The 22,874-nt window shown below is 46.8% G+C and overlaps 1 protein-coding gene across 1 annotated transcript in view; it reads left to right on the top strand.

Moving 5' to 3' along the window:
• LOC138566149 (zinc finger protein interacting with ribonucleoprotein K-like) overlaps positions 1-22,874 on the top strand; it is a 231,946-nt gene that overhangs the window by 129,483 nt on the left and 79,589 nt on the right. The window contains exon 5 of the mRNA XM_069643163.1: positions 13,535-13,648. Coding sequence (XP_069499264.1) covers positions 13,535-13,648 — 114 coding nt within the window. The remainder of the gene's footprint in view (positions 1-13,534; positions 13,649-22,874) is intronic.

The following is a 22,874-nucleotide window of genomic DNA, read 5'->3' as shown; positions in this document are numbered from 1 at the left end:
ACTTGCTTCATCATCTGTAAGGCAGTCGCCATCAAGTCATCCAGCTACCGCTCAGAGAAACTCAGCGTTTCCGGCGGACAGTGCACCACCAGAAGCCAGGACATGTGCAGACTTGAAATCCGCCACTGCAAAAAGGAAAGGACCAGAAAACAAGCCTTCTCTGCCTGCGCCCCAAGACTATTGAACCTCCTCCCCGTTAGCCTCAGACTCCCTCCCCATGCTCCCACAATTCAGAAAAGAACTCAAGACCCACCTCTTCAAGGAGTCTCTCCCCCTCAATACCTAGGCCATCAGGTCTCCCCCCCACGCCACCTGACTCGCTAGACGCCATCTGCCCCTCTCCTCCCCGCAACCATTGAAAGCGAGCCCCTAAACGCTCACACCAGAGAGAATACAACCCGCTAGAGAAGAAAGGCCCAAGTCGATCTTGTAAGGATAACAGGTTTTAATCTCATTCGCAGATGAGAACAACAGCAAAGAACTCTGCTGCTAAGAATATTCTGCCAAAGAGAGGTACAAGCAGAAACTTTTAAAGAGAACCATCGTCAATGCAAACCCGCGCGGCTGAGTGGGTGGACCCTATACAGGTGCTGCCTTTATCCATATGGTATGGCAATTTATTGGTCCCAGCCCAGCCCAGTCCGTCCGTCTTCCATCACGTGGGTGCTGCGGGGATCATCTTCTTCTCACGTCGAAGGTCAGAAAACAAATACATTAATTATACTCCTACTATACAGCTTGTTTATCACTCATACTGTGCACCTTGCAGGTCTTAAAAGGGATACAGAGGTTCCAGGGTACTTTAACCTTCACACACACATTTCACTAACTCCCTCTGCGTCATCCGACTCCAAGGTCTCCGCCCTTATTATTTACTATAATTTATCCCTCCCAGCACCTTGCAGTACAAATCACATGATTGTTTCTTCAACAATACAGCCTGTCCATCCTCTTTGAACATTGCAGGACTTGTTACTTTGGGGTTGGTGGTCAAAGGGCACCTGGTGTCATGGAATTCGGGGATCTTAGGGTTCAGTCAGTTATATGGGCTATAACTTGTGCCCACTCGGAAAAGGTCCGGGTCATGCTTTGGCCAAAGTGAGATAACATGCACAACAGGCACCGGACTCTGATCGCAGCCTTGTAGGGCACATTCCTCTCGGGTGAAAGACACATCTTTGCAACACTTTAAAAAACAATGAACAAACAGTTTGGCAGGTGGGGGTGCAAACTGTCCTCATGGGAGCTCGGGCATGACTGGAGATTTCTGTAGTATCATGGATTTGGGATTAGTACATGCAATGCTGCCTTTATCGTGCTTACCGTGCATGCCTTCTCTTCTATGTCTCTTCTAATCCATCATCGAAGCCTATATCTAGGCTGCTTGCGTACCTTCTCTGTCAGTCCCGTTTTGCAAAGTCTCTGTCCTTTGCAACGTGTTCATGTTTCTGTGCCCGAGGCCCGCGGGCTACCGGCGCAATATAAATATTAAATAAATAAATATGGATGACACCCATACCTTGGGCTACACTATAGGAATAAACTATAACTGATTGTATTCGCATTGTGGGCTGCTGAACGGGAAAGCATCCCTTTCACTGACTACCTCCCCCCAGCATCATGCCAGCGCCTCAAATGCGACTCGTCTTACTTTAAAGTGCCTCTGGGGGATGGGACTGCCCCCTTCCCAACATTCCCCCTTTCATTACCTCTAGAGTAACACATTCTGGGATAGCACAGACTGTTATTTTGGGATATTTGTCGGTACAACCTCTTCTGTTGGTGACCTAGATTAACTTTTGTTGGCTTTTCAGCCGTGTCGCATCCTGTGTGGCACTTGTTGGAGGAACCAATCCCCTACCTCCTTGGTTGGTCACAAGAATGAGATGAGCAGCCACTCAAGAATTGCGCCACACTTGTCTGGTACAAACCTCAAAAGAAAGCCCTTTATTACTTGTTTACACATGTTTCGGCTACTCAAGAGCCTTTCTCAAAACAAAATAGGGCATTGACAGGGCACACATCATATTCCGTCTTTTTCCATAAGTCCCGGGTAAATCCCTTGAGCTTGTTATCATTCAGTCTCCTCGCGTCGGCCTCGCACCAAGCTCTTATCTTCAGGTTGCAATGTGGGTAAACTCGTTATCCCCCTGCAGGCAGCATTCCTCCCCTACATGTGTTCTTCTGGGATTACCAATAGCGCTGAATGCAATGTGGCCAGCGAACAACAGCCCCTCCATGGAGCTGGGAGGTGCAAGTAAGCTTGTAAGCCACAGATCCAGTAGTAATCCATCAGTGCTGCCATTCTCTTCTTCATATCTGCGATCAAGAGAGTCTTATTACAATGTCCGGTTGTGTCAATAGACTGTACCTTTGCTGCGGAAACAGAGCTTATATTCGTCTTCCTTTTGCACTTGAACTGGCTTTTCCATCGTTGTAATCCACGTTAGCTTTGTGATATGCTCTGTCCAGATTTACGCACACAAGTTGACCACTCGTGCTATTCTTTCCTTGCTAAATATTACGAGTCCTGTGTTACCAGTGTGCTATCCTGACAGCTATTATTGACATACTTCTGCTCCTTCACCATCAGATAAGGTAACTCCACACACTTAATGCTTCTCTGGTTGTTGGAACATTTTACAAAATCTGAGCCCACCATTTGCAATTCCACACTGTGGGCCTGGTACGTTCCTTTTATTCTGCATAACACAAGATGAACCAGGCATTGTGCCTCTATAATTGGGACTGCTTGTGGCACAAACACCTTTGGAGCCCCTGACGCATGTGGAATGAGGAACACACATACAAGCTCCCATTCACAGCATTTCTCCCCATGCCACTCATTTCACAGTACCAAGAATTAGAGAATTCGGGGTGACGAATATCCTCGATGACATCAAAGCCCAACCCTTTATGCGTGTCATATCTTCGTCTCACTTCTCTTTTCATTCTACTATACACATGCTCAAGCATGACTGCTTCAGTAGTACCGTCAGCAATGGCATTATACCTTTGCATAGTGTCAAACAATCCCCTGCTTCTTATATCCATCCTATTTACTACTTTCTTCACACTACGATAAAGATCCGTACTATGTACATTAGTTACATCCATCTTCTTTCCTGAAATAGAAGCACAGACACACAAGACAACGGAAAAGGGACAGATGTGCAAGGCGTGCACTGTACAAAAGAAAAAAAGAAACGGGATGAACCAAGCGGGTGAGAGAGAGAGAAAGAAAGGGAGAGAGAGAGAGTAAACGCTCCTGGATGAAGAAAAGTATGGAGCGAGCAGTCGGTAAAGTACTCAGGGTACAGGTACTGTTACCCTTTATTTTAAGATAACTGATGCACCACTGTGCTTTCTTAAGGTGTCCTACAAACGTCAGAGAGGTGGACCCAGTAATGCAACTCCTTGACTTTAACAGCAAGGGGAGTACAAAACACCACCTCATATGTTCCCTGGAAATTGGGATTTTTCCAGCGGCGCACAAAGTTGCGTACGTAGACGTAATCCCCCGGCAGCAGTGGTCTTATCAATGTATGCTCAGGATCTGTCCCCGTTGTCTGTGCAGCATTGGGCATCTCTGTAGTCATGGTTCTGGGAGGGCCAATCTGTCGAGAGATACATTTAATGGCCCAAGCTCGTGTCATCAAATATTCCCTGAATTCCTCTCCTAACACTGATGCAGTCCTATGCGCTTCAGACACCCTTCTCACATGGGATATGGGAGTATGCATGCACCGACCAGTAACCACCTCATGAGGTGACAAATTATTTTCTTTACTTTCCTGCGTGCATAAACTAAAAAGGGCCAAGGGTAGACAGTACACCCAGTTTTTCTTCATTGTGGTACACAATTTAGATAACTTGCTCTTAAGGAGATCATTTATTCTCTCCACAACGCCATTGGTCTGTGGATGATAAATCAAACACATCCGATGCTTGAAGCCAAGTAGTGCTGTAACATGTTGGAATAATGCGTTGAAGAAATGTGTGCCATTATCTGACCTCAAAACCTTGCACACACCCCAGCGCGGGAAAACCTTCCGCACTAGAAACCTTGCAGCACACTTGGCATCTTGGTGTGCACATGGCCCTACTTCCACACACCATGAGAAGGGACAGACCACCATAATGAGGTTCCTAGATCCATTACAGTGCTTTCCCATATCGGCGTAATCTATGTGTAACTCACTGAATGGCCCAATATGGCGGGCCTATGTGCACCGTAACGTTCGTGGTATCATCCCTGTGCTAAAACTTTGACATGTGGTACAATGGATGACCATATCAGTGTAACGCTTACCTGAACCTTGTGGGGACACCCTCTGCCAAATTCTTCACCTTGGCCAACTTCTCAGTTTGCGCTGTTCTTTCTTTTCAAGAATTCTTCTAGAAGCAGCAGCTATTTACCTAAATGATACACAATGAAATTTCCTCAGTGATATTTCCTAGTTAACTTGCAGTGATAATCTAGAGTTACTTGTTTTGATTCCTAATCACACTCTTTACCTTGGATTATTTTAAGGTAGGCTCTCCATCCTGCTTCTGAGCAGGGGCGCTAGTTCTGAAGAATGATTGCAGCCTATGGGAAACTGCTTGTGGGGTGGAATGGATAGAATGACCTCCTATGAATGAATTAATGGCTGGAAGGAATCGATGAGCTTGCCTTGTGGAAGGGGAAAAAAAATAAGTGCTGTGATGAGTTGTGCAATATGAAAAAATATGGTACTAGCTATAGAGGGATTTAATGTAAGAATGCAATCTGAGTCTGCCTGCCAGTCCTAAAAGGTGAACTTTACACACTGGACCTAAATCAAACAAAAGGCATTGAATAACACGGACCCCTATGTAACCAGCTACTAGATAATTCAGTGTGATAATAATTTCGCAAAAAAACAGAAAACTCACTAACTTCCTATCAAACAATAGTCATTCTGTAAAGCATAGTCAAGGCACTAATTTATAACCGTCTGAGAACGGCTTTGTAAGAACCTCTGTGACACGTATTGCTCCTCCTCCTCATGAAGGTCGGAATAGAGCTTTGGCTACACGGAGCATTCTTCCTCACAACGAACACTCAGTGACTTATCCAGAAGGAATTAAAATAAGGAGCAACGTACTCCCAACAGCAACAGTGAATTACACACTAATGTACAACATACACGGTACAGGAACAATTCCGTGTACGTAACGTCTTTTCTGCATGCACGTTATTTTAAACCTATATATGTTGAAACACCAACCTAAAGGAAAATGACATGGATATACTTGCGGTAAGGAGTTTTCAAACGTACAACAGCTGCTATGAGGGGAAAGGCCTGTGGTGACGAACGAATGAGTTTTCAGGTGACAGGAAATGTTCGTAATGAAAAAACTAAAAGTTCAGACTCTGAGAGATACTAAAGGGGAATAACAACTATGGGCCAAGGAAAACTAATGGTAATATTTAACACTAAGGTTTTCACTGAAGGACAACGGATCTGCGGTAAGCGTTTACTGCAACGGCAGAAACGAACGCGAAGCGCGGAGCACACAGGGGGAGGGGCTTAAGTATGCAAAGAATTTGAATGCTTAGACACGCATTCCAGCTTCCAAGAGGAAAACTTGTCAGCCATGTTAGGTAATCAGGAAGTTGCTAACTGCTGGTTTTCCTTAGCACTGTTGCTTGCCCACCACACAGGAATGATAAGCTAAGGTCCAAGTCTTTTTACATGTCAATCTTGGAACTTTACCAGTGATCATGACAGTCAGTGATGCTCTCCTGGATATTTGGTGTGTACCAGTTCTCCTGTATGTCTGCGGCTATATCTTGCTTCGAACTATGGGACGGTTAGTTCAATTGTTCAAATGCTACAGCTAGCAATTCCCAGGGCATCACTGTCTTCCCAGAGCTCTCCTGTCTCCATTACTGAACTGTAGGAGACTGCTTACATCCTTTCTGTGTCCCACAACTCCTTTTCCCACTCAGGCGCCCTTCCTTGTAGCTCAATAATCTGGGAGATGGGCAATGCGGTATAAGGCACTGGACGCTCGTCTGTCGGTGGGGTAGTCACAACATACTTAGCAGACGTTTCACTTGATTGGTATACCGCCATTTTGGCTGCCTTATTGGCTGCTGTGTTCTCCCTTAAAATTCTGTCTGTCCCGTGAGTATGGGTGGCGCACTTGATGACCGCCACAACAGATGGCTGTGATAACGCTTATATCAGCATCTATAAATGTGCTGTGTGCTGCACTGGGGACCCATCTGCCCTCCAAAAAACCCTCCTCTTCCAACGGAAGAGACCGGCGTGTACCATTGTGGTGACATATGCTGAGTCCGAATATATTGTAACATGACGTCCTAGCAACGATCTCAGTGCTTCGATGAGTGCCACAAGCTCTGCCGCTTGTGCAGAATAGTGTGTAGGTAACCTTTTCATGACCACCATCTTGTACTCTCCTCCCTCAAGTCGTACCACTGCTGCCCCTGTCCATCCTCCTGATCGATTGTGGATGACCCATCAACGAAAAGTACCTCCCCCTCATATGTGGCAGAGTCGTGTGCCGTTAAGTCCCCTGTTGTGGGCATATCTGTTAAAAAGGTGGCAGGATTCACCGTCTTACAACGAACCACATGAATATGGGGTTTAGAGATGATAATCTCATATTCCGATGACCTTTGTGTAGTCAGGGTGGATTTTGACTGTTCTAGGATGGCAAACTAATAATGTTCTACATACAACGTGACTGAACATCCCATTACGATTGTAGAGCTTTTCTCTATGGCAAAGGCAGCAGCTGCTAATGCTTGTTTGGACGCAAACTGCCCTTGCATCACTGCATCCAGAGTGGCACTATAATAGGCCAATGGCTTGTGGCCCATAGTACTTATTTGCATCAACACCGCTGTCATAAACTGACCATCAGAATGCGAAAACAAATAAAATTCCTGTGTGTAGTCTGGGGTAGCCAATACAGATGCCGCACTGATGACTTATTTTAAATCATCAAACTGTCTTGATCATTTCTGTCAGCCACAGTAACTTGTGATCCTTTGTTTTCTGTGCTTCCCACAGGGCCTGCAAAAGTGGTCTTGTGTATGCAGCGTAATCTAAAATACAGGTCCTGCAGTAGTTACACAGGCCCAAAAAAAATGTCTGCATCTCCTTAACTGAGGTGGGTCAGAGGGTGGTGCGTACTGATGCTGCCCTATCGGGTAGTATCCTCTTGCCATTCGATGATATGAACTGCCCCAAATATATTACTTCCTGCTGGCAATATTGTAGTTTAGCCTTGTCATCCATGTACCCTTTGCAGGCCAGCAATTGTAGAAGTGTAAGAGTCCCATCAACATTGTTGTTCGCTGTCACTGCATACTAGCAGATCGTCCACATACTGGATAATCATGCTGGCACCTGAATGTTTCCAAGATCGACATGCAGTATTCTGTTACTTGGGCTCTCGAAGTATCCCTGTGGTAACCTAGTGTGTGCAAACCGCACCTGGCCCTATGTGAATGCCGTGAAGTACCTCGACTTAGGATGGAGTGGAATCGAAAATAATACATTTTTCAGATCCACTAAAGTGAAATATGTGGCATCCTTGGGGATATTACATATAATTGTCACAGGATTCAGAACTACTGGAAACTCTTTCTGTACCACATCATTTAGGGGACGCAAGTCCTGGATCATTCTCCAATTGCCCCCCATTGATTTTTTTACAGGATATATTGCTGTGTTACAAAAGGGACGTGGATGGCACGATAATCCAGTAGGGGTTGTATTCTCCTAATGCCCTCCTGCGCTTCTCTTGACAGTGGATATTGTCTTACCCTGGGCAGCACCACACCTGGCTTCAGAATTATACGCACTGGTGTTACATCTTTCAACGACCCTACATCATGTGGATTTGTAGTCCATAACTGTGAGGGCATGTCCTGTAAATCTTCCTTGAAAAATGGCGATGGAGTTACAACTGCCTTTAAAGGAGACTGTACTCTTCGATATATCCTAACTCAAACAAAAAAAAATCAAAAAAACATCCACTGAAAAAAAAAACTCCAAACAAAAAGCAAAACATGTTTTGGATGCATTGACAATACCTAACAAGAAACAACAAAGTGATGCGACTCCAGAGGATATTACCACCGAGAATAGCATTATCATCCCGTCACCTTCACAGTCCCATGATCCTGCTCTCCCTCTGTTGAGGCCGCTGCCAATAGACCAAAGTAACTCAAAAAATGTTGTTGAATGTAAACGTTAATAATGAAGTTTCATTTAAGACTGATAATCTTAATGATGATCTCATGAATCTCTCTGTATATTCAGTATATTTCTTGCCACAAATATATGTTATTCAACAAAGCTTGCATTACCAACACGTTCTTGCAGCTAAGGGTCCACAAACAATGTGTGTCAATTTAGATGTTGATTTTCCAAATTTTAGAACTCTTGAACAAAAAAGAACTAAAATTACAACCTCAAATGAACAATCTGACACAAATGAACCCCTACAACCCTCTATTCATTCTAGGAATCAGGTTCTGCTGAGTCAAAATGAATTGCATTTCTCCACTCCAACAACCACAAATGAGAGGAAGCACATTCTTGCAGAATCAGATATCCTTTCGTTAACCATGATGGACAGGCTCCATACAGACCCTTTTCCCAATAGAACAACTTCTTGCTGTATTACATTTTATTTCAAAGTTAGAAAAGATTTATTCTGATGACATACAAGCGATTGGATGTACCAATACATCTAACTTGGATAGAGTGGAACTGTGTATACCGTCACGAATTGTAAAACGTGTTATATGGGAGGCCAAAGAGAACTTAAAATATTGCAGGTTTCTTCTTCAAATACAAAAACAACTGCCTATCATGAAACGGAATACTGTGAACAATGAAATTAGTACTAATCAACACACTTGCCAATATCCACACCAAGGTTATCCCATTCAAGAATTAGAATCTAATCTCTCACACATTTGTTGCAAATGTGATAACATCAGAAGACCATGTCCACGTCCATTTCAACACAAAGACAACACCGCGCACTTTGTACCCTCAAAATGGCCACGGCTCTCTAAAGCGATATCAGATACTAATCGCTCGTCTAGCAATTAGAGCCATCCCAAATACCAGCCTCATTGTTGCACAATGATAGTGTGGAACACATGAGGCTTTTCTCATCTATCCACCACCAAAGCTGAGGCCCTAGCAAAACATGATGCAATAGCACTCCAAGAGACTTGGATGACCATACAAACGGTGTGACTAAATGTTATAATTGCCTGGATTCCAGCAATCAAACTTCCAAAAGGCCATCCGGCAGCAGGCCTATTAGTTGTAATCAAATTTGACTCACAAATTCAACTTGACACTTGGCCTTAACTCACCCTGGAATTCAGCTAGTTTGGTGAACGAAAGCGAACTCACTACATCCACTCTATACTCAGTGCGCACCTTTAAATCTTTATTGGAATCCGGTAGCAACTAATGAAGACATTTTTTAAACCATGCTTGATCAAATTTTATACAATCCAAATTTTATGCAATCCAAACAACTGTGATAGCAGATCTTAATATTAACTGTATTACAGCTACCATGAACAGAGCTCGACCAGAGCTGGCAAATGGATGTCTCTAATGGAAACACGCAATTTCATGATGCTCAATAGCACAACGCAACAAGATACCCCTCCTGCAGCAACTTGGACAAGAGGAACTACCTTTGCTACTCTGGACTATGTATTAATTTCATCTAACTCCTTCAATCGAGTCACACAATTTAAAGTCAACTCTTCATATGCAATCGATCATAATATTTTGGAAGTTATTTGGGTACCTTGCATGACAGTGAAAACCACATTTTTCCCTATGCCAATAACGCTTAAGGAAGGAATTGTTTAATCTGGTCTCCCTATAAATTATAAATCCTCCTGACAAAGCTCTCATCTGAGTTTCAAACCAAATCCTCTAGAAATAACCCACAATACACTAACTGTTTAAATCTAATTGCTGAACACAATTCCTATATGAAACATCCCATTTTTATGCATAAATATATCTTTGACATGCAAATTCGAACTTTAAAAACGAATTTGCGACAAGCACTGAGGAAACTTTCACCAACATTACATTCTCAACAAAGGCACAGAAATACTGTCAAACAAATTAACTTTAATAAAGCGCAAGAAAATGCAGAAAGGATGATTACAGCTATTGTAAGCATATCACCCTCTCAAGTTTGGAATCTATTAAAAGAAAAAAAGGGATGTGCCATCTCCAGCTTACTATTAAATTCTGTAAGTGAACAAACTTGGAAAAGTAATTTCTCCTCCCTTCCTTTCACACCCATTAGCTCTACCCCATTACCACTTCTTCCAACTCCTGATCTTAGTCAATTGATCTTTGATCAATTAGACATTATTCTTCTTATAAAGAAACTCAGATCGTCTCGAGCTCAGGGCCCTGATGGCCTAGCAAACGCAGGGCTTAGAACCCATCCAATTGAATGGGCCACCATCTTGGAAATCATTTTAAAAAATGTGGTTAGAACAGGCTAGATTCCATTGTCATGGAAAGAATCAATTATAATCCCTATCTTTAAAAAGGGAAACTGCAACAATCCCGAAAATGATAGGCCAATAGCCCTTTTAGACATCCCGGGCAAGATGTTTGCCAGACTTATTTTAAGATATATTGCTGCTGAATGCGTGAAAAGCGCGAGTGCTTAAAGATGAGTGCGTAGAGGGGATGAGTGCGTAGAGGGGATGAGTGCGTAGAGGGGGTGAGTGCGTAGAGGGGGTGAGTGCGTAGAAGGGGGTGAGTGCGCAGAGGGGGGTGAGGGTGCGTAGAGGGGGTGAGTGTGCATAGAGGGGGTGAGTGTGTGTAGAGGGGGTGAGTGGGCATAGAGGAGGTGAGTGAGCGTAGGGGGGATGAGTGCGTAGAGGGATGAGAAGAGTGGATGAATACGTAGAGCAGGGGGCAGACAGGAGTGCATGCATGGAGCAGGCAGGAGTGCATGCATGGGGCAGACAGGGGTCCATGAGTGAGAAAGACAGGAGTGCATGCGTGAGGCAGACAAGAGTACATGTGTGGGGCAGACAAGAGTGCATGTGTAGGGCTGTCTGTAGTAAGCATGGCGGACTGGAGCGCGCAGAGTGGACTCGAACTGAGCTAACTGGGATGTATGGAATGGATAGGAGTGCATGGAACGGACTGGAGCGCATAGAATTACGTGACATATATAGTAGGGTTTGGAATGCAGAGAACGTCTGAACGTGCACATAACCCATTCACATTCAATTGGACTCTTGGCAAAGATCACTTACACAAGTCATCCACTATAAATATCTTGGTCAAAATGTCAATTCACACATTTCAGACAATCCTATTAATTTGAGCTAAGAGCAAGAATGAAACTCTTGACCCCTCAGAGCAAAGCCATCCAAAACAAGTTTGGGAAATGTTCCTACACTCCATCAAACAGTTTCTATAAACAAAAAGTCATCGCTGTGATCACTTATGGAGCCCAAACTAAATCACCGCTCAATCAACCGAACTGGGATTTACTTGAAGGTGTTTACTGGAAGAAAATCTTGTCCCTTTTACAGAGCGTGCCAATAGCAATCATTATATATGAACTAGGCCTGACATCATTGTCAGCAGTGGTCGCTTGGCAAACCTTAGCATCTTACAGAAAATGCATATCCACTGTGAATAATTCTAACACCCTTTTACGATAATAGTGGCAACTGTAAAAGACCAGAGCAAAAGCCCTTTAGACTCATGGAAGTCATATTGTGTCACTATATTGCAAGTCGCTAATATTACAACTCAACTATTATCTGACTTTCCAGACAAAGCTAAGCAATGGGGCCGGTGAGAGACCTGGGAGACCTGGAATACATACTCGATATTTCAATGAGGTGGTTTTCAACCAAAATCTCTTCATCATATACCACCATATCTAGAAAGATTCCCAGACTCTAGATATGCACTGTCTATTCTAGGGCTTCGGCTAAACCTCTGGCCCACTTGGACTTAAACGGCTCGTTATAATAAAGCACTAGAATTAGATGTAACATGCAGATTCTGTCAAATGTCCAGCCATCAGGAGACACTACAACGTCTCATAACAGAGTGTGTTGCCTTATCACAATTGAGAAAAGATAAGTATTTTAAACACCTTGGCGACTATAGAATAAATCACGTGTAATGAACAACTATGGTTAAAGATCTTCAAAGCAACTCATGTATCATTAAACATCTCGACAGTAACATTTTTATTAGCGTTAAACCTACAAGAAAATACTGACATTGATCCATTGGTTGTCCCTTAGCCAGACATTGAACTTTTCCAACTGAACTTCCACCTTGTTTTAACAATTACCAATTATTAACAATTATCTTTTATGTTGACATGTTTTATTGAGCTTTTAAGAAATTGCTATTTATTGATCTTAAAACTTCTACCTTTTATATAATATTTGATTGGCCAGTGATTGTATGTGTTTTATCAGCTTGTTAAAGATATTGTGAAATATGTATCATTTCATTTCGCTTTAATCGTGCGAATATCATCTCTCCCATGACTTGAATTGAGAATGCCTGCCTGACCTATTTCACTTTTTCACAAATCATCTTTGACCGAAGTACCTTTTACTGAGCCTTTTAATGCATTATTAACCATTGATCTTAATCCTTCATATGATATTCATATACTATTCAATATGTTAATGCTCCTATGTGCTCTATTAAATGAAATGTATATTCTTCTCTCAATTTGAAAAAGTTGTAAGTTACAAATAATAAAAATAAAAAAAGATTTCACCATCACTGTTATTAGCCATTTTGGGGCGCTCTACACATATATCTAAGCCCATCAGGCATTCTGTTGTCCTGGCCTTATTGCTGGTTCAGCGATGTGTCATCAGGAGATGGAAGCGTGGGCCAACACCTAAAGAAAGTGACTGGTTGAAGGATTCGGCCCAATGACATGAACAGTAGGGGGTTTACTGTAGACTGTGAGCCTCTGCTTCAGGGCCTATAGGTATCTGGGGGACTTATGCATTGTACGTGCTTAACAGGGCTGACATCGCTGGTGATGCAAAACGCGTATGATCTGCTTAATGTTGTGAAAAAATGTATGATAATGATGTAATACCAAAAGATGGGGGCTTTCTTTTGGCTGTATTGTCATGATATTTATGCTATATCCGCCTTAAATGTTATTACTATGTAAAATCCATGTTTATATAAATTCAAATCAATAAAAGATAACTTTTTTAAAAGTGTTAGCGAGGTATGAGGTTTGGAATATAGATTCGGGTCCATCTTAAAACCTTGAGATTTTGTGGGAGGCTCCAGGGTTGGGGAAATGGCTGGCTCCGGTTTCTGCGTGTATGTGCGGGACTGATAAAGGGCAAACCCAGCTGGCAATCAACAGGCTGCTGTACACTGGGGGACCCATAACAAAACCAAAGTGACTTACTTCTTGAAATGTTTAACATTTTTCAATTTGTCTGCAGAATTGTCATTTTGCAAATTGGACGCTCCTTTGGGAAAAGCAGAAGCGGCGGTGCCTGTTCTCATTGGTCGCCTGGATGCAGAAATCGGTGAAAGGAGAGCTGACCTCAACTCAGGCAAGTGACAGACACTTTGGTTGCCATCGCCAGTAGCCCACATTTTATCACTAGGGCCGGCTTTTATGGCCTGGGTACAAAACAGGGCTATTTTGTCTTCAAAATATTCCCCTTGCGCGGCACTTTATTTATTTATTTATATACAGGAGGAACAGTGTTCTTTTTATCACAAAAGAACTTTCAATAGATAAGAAATCAGATTTGATGGGAAGCAGAGAGATTCTACATTGGGGCGAGTTTGCGGGACATTCTGGCCAGGTTGTGCAGGGAGTAAATGGAACAATCACTGGGGACAATACATAAGTGGACATACATAGATTAAGGACAGCCAGCATTGGACATTTCTAAGTGCAGGTAGGTGGTACGGCCAGCTGTGCTCGGTACGTGACCATGATGGGTGCAGTGCTAGAGTGGAGGAAGAGGAAGTGAGGGACAGAGGCAGGTGAGAGGCGAGGGAACAATGTTAGCTAGAAGGCAGATGAGAGGTTAAGAGGCTTACTCAGAGGCAAGGAGGTAGGCTTTTAGTTTGGTTTGAACAAATCCATGTGGACTGTTTCTCGGATGTCCAGGGAGGAGAATGCCATGAGAAGACATTTAAATCTGGCCCGGTTTTGCAATGTGACACAGGTCGATATAAATCTTGGTACCATTAGCTGTATCCTGTCCACACATAGTGTGGACCCCCAGAGCCATGGCACCATGTGTCAATGTTTGGGCATCAAACAAGGACACACCCAGAGTAACCTTCCTTCATGCTGCTTGCCCCACCTGTGTGCTCTGAGTACGTAACTTCTTTGCATGCCCCTGAACTTCCACGGCATATTCCAAATCTTAGACCAGTGTTTGAGTGCACTTAGTTACTGCATTTTTGGGGACCAGGGCAGTGGCCCCAGTCAGCACCACTCTTAAGCTTCTCGGGGTCATGCAGGAATGCATGCAGGTTGAGAATTGCACCCATATCCATCACGGCTAAGGAAATATCTCACTCTTAAGTTAAGCACCTATCAAAGAATGCTTTGTGCAACTGGTAGTGCTTAGACGTTTTCAGAAGCCCGCAGTAGATGCTATGTGAAAAGTGATTGTATTTACTATTATTATTAACTATATTTCTCCCACAAGTAAATTGAATGGATAATATTTTAGCTAGTGATAAAAGACGTGTTTCCTGTGCAAGTAATCGCTTGCCAGAAAATGAGTATCAGCGTAGTCTGCGTAGTCTTCCCACAAAGGACTGTCAAGTTGGACTGTCTCATCAACAGGTCAATATGTGCCACAGTCGCGGTCAGCAGCACAAAGCAAAATGGCGTCTGTTTCACAGTCGCTGTCAGCAGCACAAAGCAAAATGGCGTCTGTTTCACAGTCGCTGTCAGCAGCACAGAGCAAAATGGCGTCTGTTTCACAGTCGCTGTCAGCAGAACAGAGCAAAATGGCGTCTGTGTCACAGTCAGCAGCACAGAACAAAATGGCTTATGTGTCACACAGAAGGGGATTTGGGAGGCTGCTAGGTCACAATTACATTTTTGGGGTACTTTTTGCCAATGAGACCCCTTCATTTTTTGTTTCTGTTTGCATTGCTTTTAGAATGTACATTTTCTTGGAAAGGATTTCTTCTGAAGTCTCCCTGCAGTTGAAACTCCCTTTTGAAGGCTTATTTCCCATCTGGGTGACTGCTCTCATACGTTGGGGAATACCCTTGTAGCCGCTGTCCGATTTGTTTTTGGCTACACTCTGCAGTAGAATTTCTACTGTGTCGGTAGTCAAAGGAACATATAACCTGCCCATTTGGATACTAATGTATTTTAAAAGACCTGACCCCCCCCCCCACCCTCAGCCATTTCCTCTGTGACATGTCCTTGGTTTGGGCCATGAGGAACGGCCAACATGGCTCTTCTATGCATGTAGCCTCTCTCTAGAGCCCCAGAGGCAGGTCAAAGCACTTTTACTTTATTAAGGGATATTTAAAGAAGTCGGCCACTCATATATCAGGGGCAATTCTCAAAGAAAATAGATACAGTGTCAGAATAGTAGTGGTGGGGGAGTCCCTGCTTCGGAAGCTCCCCCTGCTAACGTTCCACAGGGGTTCTTTCCCTTCTGTGGGCTTCCGTGGGTGCCAAACACTTAACCCTAAGCTAAGCTGGTTGCCGGCTTCCCGGCGTCCCAAACCCCATGGCTATGCAAGACTTTCAGCTCCTTAGTAGGAACCGCGGTCGGTTCCAGAAGGCATATGGGTTGGCAGGAGGAAGGCAGAAGGGTCGATCTCTTTAACTTCTCCCAATCCTGACTCCTACCACTAGGCTTCCTGGCCCCAGCAGCAGCCTCATTTCGCCACCTGGTCCTGCCTAGGGCCTGGCCTGGCCACCTGGAACATTTTTGCTTCAAGTCGCTGCGTCCTTCCCACCTTCACCCGCAGATTAGCGGGGGGGGGGCTGATGATTAGTGGGGTGGGAAGGGCTTGGACCTCTGGCACTGGCCTGGTGATTATTAGCGGGGTGGGAAGGGGGCTTGGACCTCTGGCACTGGCCTGGGCTAATGATGATTAGTGGGGTGGGAAGGGCTTGGACCTCTGGCACTGGCCTGGTGATTATTAGCGGGGTGGGAAGGGGGCTTGGACCTCTGGCACTGGCCTGGGCTAATGATGATTAGTGGGGGGGGAAGGGCCTGGACCTCTGGCATTGGCCTGGTGATTATTAGTGGGGTGGGAAGGGCCTAGACCTCTGGAACTGTCCTGATGATTAGTGGGGTGGGAAGGGCCTGGACCTCTGGCACTGGCCTGGGTGAATGATGATTAGTGAGGTGGGAAGGGGTCCTGGACCTCTGGCACTGGCCTGGTGATTATTAGTGGGGTGGGAAGGGCCTGGACCTCTGGCACTGGCCTGATGATGATTAGTGGGGTGGGAAGGGCCTGGACCTCTGGCACTAATTATGATTAGTGGGGTGGGAAGGGCCTGGACCTCTGGCACTGGCCTGGTGATGATTAGTGGGGTGGGGAAGGGCCTGGACCTCTGGCACTAATTATTATTAGTGGGGTGAGAAGGGCCTGGACCTCTGGCACTGGCCTGGTGATTATTAGTGGGGTGGGAAAGGCCTGGACCTCAGGCACTGGCCTTGAGATTATAAGTGGGGTGGGAAGGGCCTGGACCTCTGGCACTGGCCTGGTGATGACTAGTGGGGTGGGAAGGGCCTGGACCTCTGGCACTGGCCTGATGGTGATTAGTGGGGTGGGGAAGGGCCTGGACCTCTGGCACTAATGATGATTAGTGGGGTGGGAAGGGCCTGGACCTCAGGCACTGGCCTGGTGATTATTAGTGGGGTGGGAAGTGCCTGGACCTCTGGCACTGGCCTGATGATGATTAGTGGGGTGGGAAGGGCCTGGACCTCTGGCACTGGCCTGGGCTAATGATGATTAGTGGGGTGGGAAGGGCATGGAACTCTGGCACTGGCCTGGTAATTATTAGTGGGGTGGGAAGGGCCTGGACCTCTGGCAGTGCCTGATGATTAGTGGGGTGGGAAGGGCCTGGACCTCTGGCACTAATGATGATTAGTGGGGTGGGAAGGGCCTGGACCTCTGGCAATGGCCTGGTGATTATTAGTGGGGTGGGAAGGGCCTGGACCTCTGGCACTGGTCTGGTGATTATTAGTGGGGTGAGAAGGGCATGGACCTCTGGCACTGGCCTGAAGATTATTAGTGGGGTGGGAAGGGCCTGGACATCTGGTACCGGCCTGGTGATTATTAGTGGGGTGGGAAGGGCCTGGACCTCTGGCAGTGCCTGATGATGATTAGTGGGGTGGGAAGGGCCTGGACCTCTGGCACCAATGATGATTAGTGGGGTGGGAAGGGCCTGGACCCCTGGCACTGGCCTGGTGATTATTAGTGGGGTGGAAGGGCCTGGACCTCTGGCACTGGCCTGATGATTATTAGTGGGGTGGGAAGTGCCTGGACCTCTGCCACTGGCCTGATGATGATTAGTGGTGCGGGAAGGGCCTGGACCTCTGGCACTGGCCTGGTGATTATTAGTGGGGGTGTGAAGGGCCTGGACCTCTTCACTTGCCTGATTTTGATTAGTGGGGTGGGAAGGGCCTGGACATCTGGCACTGGCCTGGTGATGATTAGTGGGATGGGAAGGGCCCGAGCCTCCGGCACCGGCCTGGGCTAATGATGATTAGCGGGTTGGGAAGGGCCTGGACCTCCGGGACTGGCCTGGGCTAATGATGATTAGTGATGTGGGAAGGGTCTGGACCTCTGGCACTAATGATGATTAGTGGGGTGGGAAGTGCCTGGACCTCTGCCACTGGCCTGATGATGATTAGTGGGGAGGGAAGGGCCTGGACCTCTGGCACTGGCCTGGTTATTATTAGTGGGGGTGTGAAGGGCCTGGACCTCTTCACTTGCCTGATTATGATTAGTGGGGTGGGAAGGGCCTGGACATCTGGCACTGGCCTGGTGATGATTAGTTGGGTGGGAAGGGCCCGAGCCTCCGGCACCGGCCTGGGCTAATGATGATTAGCGGGTTGGGAAGGGCCTGGACCTCCGGGACTGGCCTGGGCTAATGATGATTAGTGAGGTGGGAAGGGCCTGGACTTCCGTGACTGGCATGGGCTGATGATGAACAGCGGGTTGGGAAGTGCCCGGACCTGTGGGAGTGCCTTATGATGATTAGTGGGGTGGGAGGGCCTGGGCCTCTGGCACTTATGATGATTAGTGGGGTGGGAAGGGCCTGAACCTCTGACACTGGCCTGGTGATTATTAGTGGGGTGGGAAGGGCCTGGACCTCTGGCAGTGCCTGATGATGATTAGTGGGGTGGGAAGGACCACGTCCTCTGGCACCAATGATGATTAGTGGGGTGGGAAGGGTCTGGACCTCTGGCACTGGCCTGGTAATTATTAGTGGGGTGGGAAGGGCCTGCACCTCTGGCACTGGCCTGATGATGATTAGTGGGGTGGGAAGGGCCTGGACCTCTGCCACTGGCCTGATGAAGATTAGTGGGGCGGGAAGGGCCTGGACCTCTGGCACTGGCCTGATGATTATTAGTGGGGGTGGGAAGGGCCTGGACCTGTGGCACTGGCCTGATGATGATTAGTGGGGTGGGAAGGGCCTGGACCTCTGGCACTGGCCTGATGATGATTAGTGGGCTGGGAAGGGCCTGCACCTCTGGCACTGGCCTGATGATGATTAGTGGGGTGGGAAGGACCTGGACCTCTGGCACTGGCCTGGTGATGATTAGTGGGGTGGGAAGGGTCCGAGCCTCCGGCACCGGCCTGGGCTAATGATGATTAGCGGGTTGGGAAGGGCCTGGACCTCCGGGACTGGCCTGGGTTAATAATGATCAGTGAGGTGGGAAGGGCCTGGACCTCCGGGACTGGCATGGGCTGATCATGAACAGCGGGCTGGGAAGTGCCCGGACCTCTGGGACTGGCCCGGCCTGATGATGATTAGTGGAGTGGGAAGGGCCTGGACCTCTGGGGCTGGCATGAGATAAGGATGATTAGTGGGGTGGGAAGGGGGCCTGGACCTCTGGCACTGGCCTGGGCTAATGATGATTAGCGGGGTGGGAAGGGGGCCTGGACCCCTGGCACTGGCCTGGGCTAATGATGATTAGTGGGGTGGGAAGGGCCTGGAACTCTGGCACTGGCCTGATGATGATTAGTGGGGTCGGAAGAACCTGGACCTCTGGCACTAATAATGATTAGTGGGGTGGGAAGTGCCTGGACCCCTGGCACTGGCCTGGGCTAATGATGATTAGTGGGGTGGGAAGGGCCTGGAACTCTGGCACTGGCCTGATGATGATTAGTGGGGTGGGAAGGGCCTGGACCTCTGGCACTGGCCTGATGATGATTAGTGGGCTGGGAAGGGCCTGCACCTCTGGCACTGGCCTGATGATGATTAGTGGGGTGGGAAGGACCTGGACCTCTGGCACTAATGATGATTAGTGGGGTGGGAAGTGCCTGGACCTCTGCCACTGGCCTGATGATGACTAGTGGGGCGGGAAGGGTCTGGACCTCTGGCACTGGCCTGGTGATTATTAGTGGGGGTGTGAAGGGCCTGGACCTCTTCACTGGCATGATTATGATTAGTGGGGTGGGAAGGGCCTGGACATCTGCCACTGGCCTGGTGATGATTAGTGGGGTGGGAAGGGGCCGAGCCTCCGGCACCGGCCTGGGCTAATGATGATTAGCGGGTTGGGAAGGGCCTGGACCTCCGGGACTGGCCTGGGCTAATGATGATTAGTGAGGTGGGAAGGGCCTGGACTTCCGTGACTGGCATGGGCTGATGATGAACAGCGGGTTGGGAAGTGCCCGGACCTCTGGGAGTGCCTTATGATGATTAGTGGGGTGGGAAGGGCCTGGACCTCTGGCACTTATGATGATTAGTGGGGTGGGAAGGGCCTGAACCTCTGGCACTGGCCTGGTGATTATTAGTGGGGTGGGAAGGGCCTGCACCTCTGGCACTGGCCTGATGATGATTAGTGGGGTGGGAAGGGCCTGGACCTCTGCCACCGGCCTGATGATGATTAGTGGGGCGGGAAGTGCCTGGACCTCTGGCACTGGCCTGATGATTATTAGTGGGGGTGGGAAGGGCCTGGACCTGTGGCACTGGCCTGATGATGATTAGTGGGGTGGGAAGGGCCTGGACCTCTGGCACTGGCCTGGTGATTATTAATGGGGTGGAAAAGGCCTGGACCTCTGGCACTGGCCTGGTGATGATTAGTGGGGTGGGAAGGGTCCGAGCCTCCGGCACCGGCCTGGGCTAATGATGATTAGCGGGTTGGGAAGGGCCTGGACCTCCGGGACTGGCCTGGGTTAATAATGATTAGTGAGGTGGGAAGGGCCTGGACCTCCGGCACTGGCCTGGGCTAATGATGATTAGCGGGGTGGGAATGGGGCCTGGACCCCTGGCACTGGCCTGGGCTAATGATGATTAGTGGGGTGGGAAGGGCCTGGAACTCTGGCACTGGCCTGATGATGATTAGTGGGGTCGGAAGGGCCTGGACCTCTGCCACTGGCCTGATGATGATTAGTGGGGTGGGAAGGGTCTGGACCTCTGGCACTGGCCTGGTGATTATTAGTGGGGGTGGGAAGGGCGTGGACCTCTGGCACTGGCCTGATGATGATTAGTGGGGTGGGAAGGGCCTGGACCTCTGGCACTGGCCTGGTGATTATTATTGAATGTGAAAACATAAAAATTGATATGAGGCTGGGAAGCCCAAAAGAAACACACCAACACAGGTTACAAAGGACATACAAGTGCTTTATTAAAAAGCCTCAACAGTTACCAAAGTCAATTGACAAACGGATAGCTATTCGGCTCTCAGAGTAACGTAACGAACTTCAACGAAGGTTCGATGCATTAGTAGAGAGACCGTACATTGGAATACTTGGGCTTTTATATCCTTTATCCAGCCCTTGGCCAACCCCCTCGCGGGTTAACCATTCTTGGGACCAGGCCTAGGATTCCTTGCCAGGTCAATCCTATAATGTATGCATTTTGATCAGTTCCGCTGATACAGTTGTTCATTTACACATAGGTCAGTGATAGGACAAGGTCTCAGTTCGCGACCCCGACAAGTGGCCTGCAGGCATATTAATTATTCGTGTGTGCGGAGGTCACAACGGCCAGAATCTCACTCAGAATGTTATTCAGCCTCCATTTTGATGTTCAGGGTGACTTCCACATTACAAGAGAACCTAAAATGGCGGCTAAATCCAAGATGGCGACTTACATTACTTTTCGTTAAGGTCAAGACCTTGCCGCGGAGTCTATTTACATGATATATTAGACAACTTGGCGTAGGCCAATACACATTCAATTACTGCGATAGGAGGCATAATATTATTTCAATTCCAACAGACCCTCCTTTTGGCCTATGCCAAGTGCTAATATCATTTCTAATACTTTTGCAAATAACTCCATGTATTGTCATCCATACATCCCGAATCATTGTCTGTAATATCTATAGCCATTAGGTCGTTCATCAGGACCTCTTGTAACACAAACTCTTTGGATGCTGTATCTGGGGCATACATTCTATGCCCTATTGTGCTCACTGCTTGGGCACAACATCCCCCTAGCATTCCACATATACTCGGAAGACATTGAAAACAGCAACAAAGGAATAGCAGGATCCCCAAAATAACTAGAATAACAGAAAGCACCTTCCAACCCCAAGATCGTAAAGAATCCCAGAACCAGGTGCTAAGATTCCAATCTCCTACAGGGATATGCACTTCAGAACTAAGAATATGCAAGTTCTGTATTGCTTTAAAAATTGTCGGCGAGGAATCTGGTACGAAAACACAGCAAGCGGACCCCACCAATTTGCATACTCCACCTCGTTCCGCCAAAATGACATCTAATGCCATCCGATTTTGGAGTGCTACCAATCTTATTGCTTTTTGTTCTAATGTCATATTGTAGAGTATGTCCGTGGTCTGGTTGATCCTTCTCTCCAGTACCCTTGCTAATCCCCTAATGTTCTCAGAGTTTGTTATTTGTCCCCAAAAGGGCACAACTGATTTTGCTATATCTCCCAATACTTGCCCAGGGGTATCTCCGTTCTTGTCCCGCCGTAGGCGAGCCTTAGAAACCTCCAATGTACTAGCTACAAATACCCCGGGTAACAGGATTCCTAAATAACGGGTTCCCTGCCAATCCTTGGGCAACCAGGGAAATGCTAAACTACCACAAACAAAATAAACAGGCCCCCCTACATACAGAGGCCTGTTTTCTCCAGTCAAATTTACAATGTTCATACAACCTTCAAAATCTCCCATTGGCCGAGTGCCGTTTCTTTGTACACAAAAGGGGACCGAGTCAGGGCTATGATTTATAGAGTAGGAAGGAGGCACGGCGTCCTTATTGCCTATCAGAGCCATTTTAAAGGAAATTAAAGTTTGAAAAGGAAGAGACAGTTTATCAGATGGCCTAATAGAAGCAACATTAGGTTTCCTTCTATTTGCAAAAAGCGAGCATCCCAGGGGAGTTAATTCACATTTCTCGAAATCATTCAAATTAGTTCCATCAAAGTTCCCTGAGATGCTATCATTCCAACGGCCAAAGAATAGTGCTCTAAGAGAGGCATAGCAAGCAGTCGTTAAAGGTAAAGGGTGAATATACCATCCTAGCCCCTTGTTCCCATGTTGCGGTAAATTAGTGCAAATCCAACAATTACTCTTATTAAAAATGGCATGCGTTGCATTCATTACTATCATTAGAGTGTTATTATGATA

Source organism: Ambystoma mexicanum, chromosome 2p (genome assembly GCF_040938575.1).
Source record: "Ambystoma mexicanum isolate Mex_15411 chromosome 2p, UKY_AmexF1_1, whole genome shotgun sequence".
In the NCBI taxonomy this organism is placed as follows: domain Eukaryota; kingdom Metazoa; phylum Chordata; class Amphibia; order Caudata; family Ambystomatidae; genus Ambystoma; species Ambystoma mexicanum.
This window is presented reverse-complemented; position numbering and strand designations above follow the sequence as displayed.